The sequence below is a fragment of the Humulus lupulus genome, chromosome X (assembly GCF_963169125.1).
Source record: "Humulus lupulus chromosome X, drHumLupu1.1, whole genome shotgun sequence".
In the NCBI taxonomy this organism is placed as follows: domain Eukaryota; kingdom Viridiplantae; phylum Streptophyta; class Magnoliopsida; order Rosales; family Cannabaceae; genus Humulus; species Humulus lupulus.
In genome coordinates, this window is record NC_084802.1 from 3,321,568 (window position 1) to 3,332,999 (window position 11,432).

The window sequence follows — 11,432 nt, forward strand, 5'->3', positions numbered from 1 at the left end:
ATTTTAGCTCTCCTAAATATTTTTTGCTTGAATCCAAAAAAAGAAAATAAAATTTATGCTTGAAGTACACACCACACATATGTGTGCAGCCCAAGGCTATTAGTCAAAAAAACTTGAGCTCCAAGTTTAATTAAGACAAAGGCTTGTCGCACGTGCCACATTTTTAAGCCACACATTCATATAATAATAGATTGGACATAAATTATCAATACAACAACTACCCCAACTATATATCTTATCTCTTTTATTTTCCTTTTTTCTTCTATAAAGGGAAAACAAATAGACCCTTCTAACACAATCACTAATTTTTGTAGAAAATAAAGATGGAAACCCTAGTGAGCTCCTCAATAGTGGGGTTGATGGTGTATTTTGTTGTTAGAATTTTGTACAACGTTTTGTTGAAACCAATTTATCTTGGAAATGTTTTGAAGAGACAAGGGATTAAAGGCACTCGCTACAAATTTCTTCATGGTGACATGGAAGAGATGAGAAGCTCCGCCATAGAAGCTTTGTCCAAACCTATGTCACTCAACCACGAAATCGCTCCACGAGTCTCCCCGTTCTTTTACCACATGTTGCAAAAATATGGTAAGTTCGGAACATATTATTTGGTTTCTGAATTCAAGCAAAATATTATATTTTGATTCTAAAATTAAAAAATATATATTATTAATTTTAATTTAGTCCCACAATAGTACTATGAATCTTTTTTTATTTTGGAACAACTATTTTTTAAAAATACTCTTAACTATAGGCTTTCATTTGTTTAAAATCTTTTTTAATATATTTATTATTTATATGAAATAAAGTATTTAAAATAAAAACTAATTGAAATGAATTTAAATATGTTCACAAAATTTTTAAAATGATATATTTATATAAATAAAGTGATTTTGATATAATTAAAATTTAAAAATATATTTTAAATATATAAAAATTGAGGGTATATTTATAAGTTTAGTTTGATAAAATTGAGACATAGTTTTATTTATAAATTTTGAAGAAGAAAAAAAAACTTAGAGCATTGCCAACGGAAGAGATGAAATAGTTAAAATCTAAAAATTTAGCTAAAAAATGGTAAAATAGTGCTCCAACAAATGTGCTATTTTACAAAAAAAAATTACCTTAGGCTATTATTTTTTGGCTAAATGTAGGATGAACTATTCACTTATGTAAAATTATTTTATTATTTTTTAAACTCCCACTTATTTTATCTCATTCCCTCTCTTTTTTTTAATGTGAGTGCATCTTTTATATATAAATATATATATATATATATGTAGGGTGTGTTTTTATTGTATGTCTGTATGTATATATATAGATATATATATATATAAATATAAATATATGTGTGCTATATATATTTTAATATTATATATTTTTTTAAGTATTTTTATGTTATTTTTTATTACTCATTAATTAGTTGTTTGTTATTTAATTATTTCTTAAATTATAATGCATTATTTTTTGTTATTACAATATTTATAATGAATATTTCTATAATAGTTTTATTATTTTTATATTTTTGAATTAATTTATACTTTAGTTTGTTTAACTTTTGAATTTATTTAAAATAGAGTATATTTATATTTAACATCATGAATAAATATTATTGAAAGTGAGAGAAAATGTTTAAAATAAATAAAAAAAATATTAAAATGAATTTTTAGTGATGTAAAATAGAAAAGTGATGTATTCTATTGTAGGTTTAAATAAAGAAAAAAATTAGTGAGGTAAAATAAATATAGAGCAGCTCAACTGTTCGGAAATGCTCCTAAAGACAAGAGAAAAAGTAGTATATAATTGTGATGTGAAGATCATTTATTGTCATTGTCTAGATAATACTTATTTATTAATGTTCATATATATTACAGTGCATACTTTTTGTGATTTGTCATGTTTTTTTTTTTTTTTTTGCTTTTGAGTAGTTTTTGACACAATTTTTTTACAATTACGTATTTATTGTAGTTATGTAGAATATTTTGAAAATTTTTAAAAATTTTTGAATAATTACAAAACTAAAATTTAAATTTAAATATATTGTTACACGGATAATTAATTTTTTTTATACGGCTGATTAATTAATGTTCATATATATATTTATAGGAAAAGTATGCATGAGTTGGGCTGAATCAAAACCAAGGTTGATAATAGGTGAGTCAGGGTTGATAAGATCAATATTAAACGACAAGAATGGTGAGTTCATGAAGCCACCACTGAACCCTCTTGTGGATCTTCTTCAGTTGGGACTTGCATCCTTGGAAGGTCAACAATGGTCCCATCGCAGAAGACTTATTACACATGCCTTTCACCTTGACATGTTGAAAGTATACCACATCTCTCTCTCTCTCTTTATTATATGTTTAATCAATCAAATTATTTTGCTATATAATTTCAAAATTTTATATTGTTATTTGGGTTTATATTTTTTTAGATTATGTGTTTTGTTTCATTATCGGTTTGGATTTTGTGTTTTGATAAATTATTTTTTGGATCCTGTATTTTGTAAAATTGTTCAAATAGATCCCTAAACTGATTTTGATTAGCAAAAAATTGAGTATAACAATACAGTTTTTAGACAGAATGACTGTATTTTTGTTCTAAGTTGTTAATTTGATGAATTATTTGTAATTTTAATTCAAAAAACTTTAATCAAAATCGGATTTAGGGGTCTATTTGAACTATTTTAGAAAATACAGAGTCTTAAAGGTAATTTGTCAAAATATATAATCTAGATAAAAATGTATAAACACTTGGGGCTATTTGGTAACACTTAAAAAAATAATTTTTTATTTAATTAATTAGAAATTTGAAAATTAAACATAAAGGTGTTTGATAACGCTATTTTTATTTATTATTTTTTTTAAATTTTAATTAACATTTATTAAATTTTAAAAATAAAAAATTTTCACTTTTAAATTTTTTTTAGACAGTTTTTATTTTTTCGATTCATTTTTTCTTCTTTTCTTCAAATCAACACCTCATATTGTTAAACAAAAAATAAAAATAAATGTTATCAAACATATTTTTATTTTTTTAAAATAAAAAAACAAAAATAAAATTATATTTTCATTTTTGTGTTTAAAAAATTCAAAAACAAAAATTTTACCAGACGACCCTTGATATTTTCACAAATTATTTTAAACAATTAGTCTCATTATATATATTTAACAAATTGTGTATTATTAATTATAGGGAATGTTACCTGCATTTTCAACAAGTTGTTGTAGCTTAATTGAGCGGTGGGAGAAACTAATGAGTGGTGAAGAGTCAATTGAAGTTGATGTAATGCCTGAGTTTCATGTTCTTGCTGGTGATATTATTGCTCGAACAGCTTTTGGAAGTAGCTATGAAGAAGGAAAGAAAATTTTTGAACTGCAAAAAGAACAAATTACTTTAGTTCTTGAAGCCTATAGTGCCATTTACTTTCCTGGTTTAAGGTATGTGGTTTATTTTTCTTATTTTACCAATGGTTTATACTTTTTTAGATAATGTGTTTTGACTAATTATTTGTTTAGACTATGTGTTTTGACAAATTATTTTTAGATCCTGTGTTTTGTAAAATGGTTCAAATAAACCCCTAAACCTGATTTTGATTAACAAAAAATTGAATATAACAACATAGTTCTTAGGCAGAATGACTGTATTTTTGTTCCGAGTTGTTAGTTTGATAAATTATTTGTGCTTTTAGTTCAAAAAACTTTGATCAAAATCGAGTTTAGTGGTCTATTTGAACTATTTTAGAAAACACATGGTCCAAAAAGTAATTTGTTAAAACACAAGGTCCAAACAAGTAATGAGCCAAAATACAGAGTCTAAAAAAGGCGTAAAATTTATAGATTACTACTTTACTTACTTTTTTTTTTCATAATTTGTTTTGAAATGATACCCTGCATTTTTATTATGGATAACAAAATAAAATTTTGATATTGATATAATAAAATAAGTTATTAGTTATACACTACAATTTTTATTATGAAACTACAAAAAAATTTAGTTTTAGTCACAATAAATTTTGTGACTAAAAATAAAAAATTTGTGACTAAAGAAAAATTATTTTATCTAATGTCATCACTAAAAAGTCTGTGGCTAAAAGTATTAGTCACAAAAATCACAATTTGTTGTCACTAAATGTATTTTTAGTCACAACAAACTTTATCACTAAAAATAATAGATTGTGACTAAAACTACATTAGTGACAATTTGTGATTAAGTATGACTTATTAGTCACAAATTTTTTTTTGTTGTTACTAAAAATGACATTTAGTCACACAAAATATATATTATGACTAAAAAGTAGTCACTAAAGTTTACCTTTATTTGTAGTTATTATGATAAATTAAAGTTTGTAATTAACTAAAAAATATATATTTATAAATAATTTAAAAACTTTTTTTTAAAAATACTTTATTTTTCACAAATTTATATAAATATGTAAAGGTGTAAATAGGCATTTAAACAAACACATGGGTGTAATTAATTTGGTATTTTTAAAAATACTGGTGTGCAAGTGGGTATTTAAGCAAAACACAAATAAATTAAAATAGTATATACCCTAGACCTACTATATAGAGTGTTTTGGTAAGTGTACATACATCATTCTTTAATTTACACTAGTACTATATGTAAATTTATATTTGGGAAACCACAAAAAGAGATTTGTAGATTCAAATATGCTAATTTTGATTTATTTTTAGATTTATACCAACTAAAAAGAACAGAAGAAGGTACAAAGTGGACAAGGAAATCAAAGCCATATTACGTGGCCTAATTCGAAAGAAGCAAGAAGCCATGGAAGATGAGAAAGAAGTAGCCCAATTGGATTTATTGGGTTTACTTCTACAAAAATGTCAACTAAAAGATCAAGCCGTTGATCATGATCATCAAGATGATGTCTTGACCGTTGATGATGTGATTGAGGAGTGTAAGTTGCTCTACATTGCTGGTCAAGAGACCACTGCCATCTTGCTGACGTGGACTATGATTGTACTGTCTATGCATCCCAATTGGCAACAAAAGGCAAGAGAAGAGGTTTTACACTTGTGTGGAAAACAAACACCTGATTTTGATGCCATTAATCACTTCAAAATTGTAAGTTTTTTTCTTCACAAAAATTACTCACTAATATATATCATTAATTTCAGTCACTATACATTTTTGGAATCCCTATTGATACCCTTTATTAAATTTACTTTAAGTATATTCTTATTCTCATATATATAGTGAAGTTTACTAAATGAATGTCACTTGTGGGAAAAGTTGAAAATTAGTCAGTTTAATGAGTTCTTAACTAAAATTACATTTGAAATATTTTTAGTTTAGTTCTACCTATTTTTATCACAGAAAATTCTAAAAATACCATTGACTACATGGTACTTTTCTAAAAACAGTATCCACCAATTATAGGAGTATAATATATATTGATTGAAATAGTAGGTATTATACTAAAACTTAAAAATTGTAGATAAAATGACTTACTTAAAAGTAGCTACTGAATCTAATTTATACCATTTTTTTGTGGGGGACAAATATAGAGTTAATCTAATCAGGCCAGCCCTTAGAGGCCCAAGTTGGGATTTTGAATGGTAAAATATTTTCAATATAAAAGTGATATTTTTCTAAATGCTATGTAAATAGTGTTATTTTGAAAAAATTAGGGCCTCTATTTAGTGGGGAGCCTAGGTTTGGATTTGTATTCTAATTTAGTAAAGAATACTAAACGAAATGATCTCATTGAAATGGAATAATAATAGTTTCTTGTTTGGGTAGGTAACGATGATATTCTATGAAGTTCTAAGGTTGTATCCACCGGTGACTACACTCTATCGGTACACAAAACACAAAACCAACATTGGAGGAATGAAAATTCCGGCAGGGGTTGAGACAGTGCTCTTCATTCTCTCTCTTCATCACGATCCTAAGTATTGGGGTCACGATGCAGCAGAATTCAATCCCGAAAGGTTTTCGGAGGGAGTTGCCAAGTCATCAAAGGATGATCAGGCGGCCTTCTACCCTTTTGGTTGGGGGCCAAGAATTTGTTTGGGGCAAAATTTTGCAATGATAGAAGCCAAAATGGGGTTGGCTATGATTCTCCAACGTTTCTCATTTCAATTATCTCCTTCCTACACACATGCCCCTTATCAACACCTTACTCTTCAACCACAATACGGTGCTCCAATTATATTGCAACCTCTCTAAATTTTTGTATGTGTTTTACTTTTACTCGCAACACAGTTTATGATTAAAAGTGAAAAATTTGTGACTAAAAATATTGTATTCACTAAAAGTTTTATTTAATAAAAATACATTTTATTCTGACTAAATATTTTAATCGCAAGAAAATTTATCATTATATTTAATAAGGTGTGAGTAAAATTATATTAGTGACAAATTGTAATAATTTCTTATTATTGAAACTAAAAGTATATTTATTGTGAATAATGTTTTTTTATTGAAGTGTAGCTCCATTCATTCTTCTTGGAATGGAGTTACACTTCAACCACAACATGGATTTCCCATTATAATTAAACCTTTTAAATGCAACTCTAAATGCCTAGCCCGAGAAGCTCGCGGTGCGACATTCATTAGGTTTCCCTTTTGTATTATATCTAAATTGTAGTACAAAACATTATTGTATCGTTCTTTCTAACATAATAAATTTCTCTCATTTATCATGAATTTTTTATCATCCGTGATTTCTACGCAAATCTATGTGTATTTTTTATTTTTCAATTCATTGTCTATTATATTTTTCTACAAGTAATGTTATGAACCACTCATTGTGTTGAGTACAGTATACTAATTCAAGTTTGTGACACAATAATAAATTTTTATATATATCCCACAATTATATCTGTACATTCTATATTATCATTAATATATCTTCTATATAATAAGTGTGTAGATAAAATAAATTTTTAGTTTTAACGATTTTTTCTTTTTTTAATGTTAACTTTAACAGAATATTCTTTTTTTTAACAGAATATTATTATATTTAACAGTAGTTTGTAAACACTTACACTTAAATAAAATAAAATAAATGATTAATAAAATTAAAATAGAATATTTTTGAGATATTTTACAATAATAATTATTTAAAAATAATAAAATCATACGTTTTATAATTTAAATAAAATTCAATTAAACTTAAAACTCACTTATTATAATAATATCATTATTAAACATATAATATAATCTATTGTGAATTAGCAACACATTACTTTTTAAAAAAACTATCAAGAAACTTAAATTTAAAATCAATATATTATTTAATATTACATTAAACATACAATATATAATCGGCAATTTATTGTAGTGGAATGCAGGAGACAGAGGTGTCCCGAGTGCTGGATATGTCTGGGTTTACTCGAGCTTATCTGCCTTTCAGGTATCTTGGCATTCCTGTTTGTGCAAAAAAAATCTCAGCAGCAGAATGTAATGGTATTCTTGAGAAAATGGTAGCTAGAATCAAGGTTTGGAGCACAAGGAACCTATCTTATATGGGCAGAGCTACTTTAATAAACTCTGTTTTAATCACTATTCACTCTTATTGGGCTCAAATAATGATCCTTCCTAAGCGTTTATTAAGGGATGTTGAAGCTGTTTGCAGAGCTTATCTTTGGAAGGGGCTGGCTGGCAGTAGTAGTCCGGGTTTGGTAGCTTGGCAGCATGTATGTTTGCCCAAGAAAGCTGGGGGTTTAGGTTTTAGGAATATTATTGATTGGAATGTGGCTGCAATGGGCAAGTATGTTTGGGCAATTGCTACCAAAAAAGATAATTTGTTTGTGAAATGGATTAATAGTGTATACCTGATGGATAGGAACTGGTGGGATTACCAGGCGCCTCTGGACTGCAGCTGGTATTGGAAGAGGTTAGTTGCTGTCAAGAATGCTTTCAAAGCTAAGATTGATCTGACTAATTTTGCAGCTTTGAAGTATAGCATTAAAGCTGGTCATGACCTTTTGTTAGAGCAATCTCTTGCTGTTAACTGGAGTAAAATTGTTTGGGATAGGCTGTGCATTCCGAAGCACAGGTTTGTGATGTGGCTGGTGATGTTGCAGAGGCTGCGCACTAGACAGCAGCTGCATAAGTTTCAGCCTCTAATGGATCAATCTTGTCTGCTTTGTGGTGGTGATATTGAAAGCATTGATCATCTCTTTTTCCATTGTCATTATAGCAGGATCTGTTTGAAGAAGCTTAAGCAAGGGCTGGGTTGGAATTCAGCTTCCTTAAATCTGGTGCATTTAATTCGTTGGATTCATAAAGCTAAGAAGGTGAGTGTTATCACGAAGAGCTTTTTGTATGTTGCGCTTGCAGCTCTTGTGTATCACCTTTGGAGAGTTAGAAATGATGTGTTTTGGAACAACAAGTTATGGCTTGTAGATAATACTGTAAAAAGAGTAATTAGGGAGCTTCAGGTTAGGTTCACTCTTGTAATGCCTAAAAAGGCTAAATCCATAGATAGAGATTGGGTTGCTAAGCTTAGTACTAATTAGCTGTTTTGTGGCTAGCTTGGTTGGTTTTGTATTGGTTGGTTGTAAATTTGGCTTTTGAGTATGCATTGATTCTTATTCATAAAAAAAAAATTCTTGTTGTTACTCCCAAATTCAAAAACTAGAATAAACATAAACTTAAACAAAAATAAATAAATTATTTAATTAAAATAGGATATTTATTTGAAATTTATATGACATTAATATAAATTTAATAAAAATAATTAATAAATTCTATAAATAAAACTAAGCAAACGTGCATATTACACGTTGCTTGTATCTAGTATATATATATTGAGTAATTTGTGAAAATTGCATTTTTTTTTAGTTATTTTGCACTCTCGCTTAATTTTGATAATTTTTTGCAAAATGACTTCTGTCTAAAATTTCGATCAACTGTCTAGAGTGTCGGAAACCATTTTGTAAAAAATTATCAAAAATAAAACAGAGTGCAAAATGACTTCAAAAAATAGACTATTTTACCAGGGACTCAAATATATATTGGTGAAAATAGTCTATTTTTTGAAGTGATTTTGCACTTTGGCCTACTTTTGATAATTTTTTGTAAAATAACATATGTCTAAAATTCGACCAGTTGTCTAAATTTTTCGACTAGTTGTCTAAATCAGCTGTCTAAATTTTTCAACTACCTGTCTAAATTTTCGACTAACTTTCTAAATTATGAGAGACAATTTTATAAAGAATTATTAAAATTAAACTAGAGTATAAAATAACTTTAAATAATTGAGAATTTTTCCAAGAAGCCGTTTATATAATAACAAATAACATGGTATACTATGAGACAACTGACGTGGAAAAGAGAATTATATTTTATAAGCTATTATATGGCCGACAATAAGAGACCTATAAATAATAATGTGAAGAAACAAACCCTTAAGTCCAAACCTAAAGTATATATTTTAGAGTGAATTGTTGCGTGATTTCTTACTCTTATCACTTTTAATATCATATAAACATAATTATTTTCTTAAAAAACTGTTATGCTATTATAAGTTGACTAATTGATATTGACATAATACCTTTTCTCCTTTTATTTTAGTACCACATGCATATATTCAAAGGGTGTAATTCATAGTTATTATTTAATAAAATTAATTACATAGGGATGTAGCTTAAATTTATTATTTAATCGAATTAAATAGTTAAATTAGTGTACATAATTCATCAAATTATAAAATGTTTATATTGTGTTTTATCTAATTACATATTTGGACTCTGTATTTTGACAAATTACTTTTTACACCTTATATTTAGTAAGATGATTCAAATAAACTCCTAAGCTTAATTTTGATGAAGAAAAAATTGAATATGACAACACAGTTGTTAGGCAAAATGATTGTGTTTTTACTCATAATTGTTAGTTTGGTAAATTATTTGTGATTTTAGTTAAAAAAACTTTGGCCGAAATCTAATTTAGAGGGTTATTTGAACAATTTTACAAAATGTATAATCCAAAAAATAATTTATCAAAATACATGATCTGAACAAATAATGGAATAGTATTGTCTAGGGGTGAACATTTGACCCGAAAAACCCACCCGACCCGCAACCCGAAAACCTGATTTTTTTCAAAACCCGTCGAATTCGGGTGAAATACGGTCCGAACTCGACATGGTTCGGCTTTTGAAATTAAGGACATCCGAACATAATTAAAAATAAAATTAAAAAAGATTAATGCTTTTTTTTTATAAAATTACTAAGGCCCAATTTGTAAAAAAAACAATATTACGAAATTAACAACAAAAGTTTAATAAATATGTGAAAAGTAAAAAAAAAATTAAAAAAGTGTAAAAAAAATAGTATTTTCGAATTTTTTTTACCAAGGCTCACTTTCGGTCCAAAACTCATTTTTTGACCATTCCCACCTGAAACCCAACCAAATCGAAACCTGAAATCACCCCAAAACCCGAAAATTTCAAACTGGATTCGGTACCACTTTCATCTAGCCGAAACCCACAAAACCTGAATCTGATACACCTGAAACTCAAAAACCCCAACACATGTGCACCCCTAGTATTACCGTGTCTGATCCATTTTGCCACCTCCATGGTATAGTTTGTAAAATAATAATTAAGTTCTCATTATAATTCAAAGCTCGGTTTTCTCACCCTCAATAGTATAGTGTGCAAAATGAATAAGGTCACACATGCTTTGTTTGATTGATTTTTGGACAATTTTCTTATTTCTATTGGAAATCTACGACTTAAGCGTGATAAATCTACGGCTATGACTTTCAAATTATTTTATTTTTTTAAATAAAGTATTATATAAAATAAAAATAAATTCCAAATGGCTGCACGCGTAACTAGTTTGTTTTATGCGCGTAGAAAACATGTTTGAATTTGGTTTTCGGTACTATAAACTATTCGAAATTTGTTGAAAATTTGCAGGATACTCTAAATAGCTATAATATACATAGTCATAAAAAAATCTCGCATAAAGTTGTTCACGAGTCGAGAAACACGAGAACCCCACTGGTAGGACTTAAAGTAAAATTCCTATAAAAAAAATTGTCTCATATGTATATAAATATATATAGTTAAAAAAAAAGTCTCCTATTTTCAAAATTATCTTTTTTTTCATTATTTTAAAAGCTTATAACATGTCACTCGTTACTAGTATATAATGATGTGCAAATATTAAATCATTAAATTGTACGCCCAGTGCATTATATAATTGAATGTAATTGACCAAAATTATTAGAAGTTAACACCAAATAATAATTTAATGCATGATTACAAAACATTAATAAAAAAAAGTCTGAAATGTCAAAGTTGTATAAAACCAACTCAATTATATGTCTCATTTACTTAACTCTTTTTTTTTCAACATATTAAGAAAAATGGAAGCTTTTCTCTGGAAAACCTCATTCTATTTCTCTACACTTACACTTCTATTGCCATTTCTGCTCTTGGTTGC

The 11,432-nt window shown here is 27.4% G+C and overlaps 1 protein-coding gene across 1 annotated transcript; it reads left to right on the plus strand.

Moving 5' to 3' along the window:
- Nucleotides 1-255: 255 nt before the first annotated feature.
- LOC133807394 (cytochrome P450 CYP72A616-like) lies at nucleotides 256-6,323 on the plus strand. The gene is made up of 5 exons (XM_062245708.1): nucleotides 256-588; nucleotides 2,107-2,327; nucleotides 3,196-3,440; nucleotides 4,698-5,091; nucleotides 5,770-6,323. Exons 1-5 carry the CDS (start codon nucleotides 324-326, stop codon nucleotides 6,196-6,198), a joined length of 1,554 nt encoding a protein of 517 aa, XP_062101692.1. The 5' UTR covers nucleotides 256-323; the 3' UTR covers nucleotides 6,199-6,323.
- Nucleotides 6,324-11,432: the final 5,109 nt, after the last annotated feature.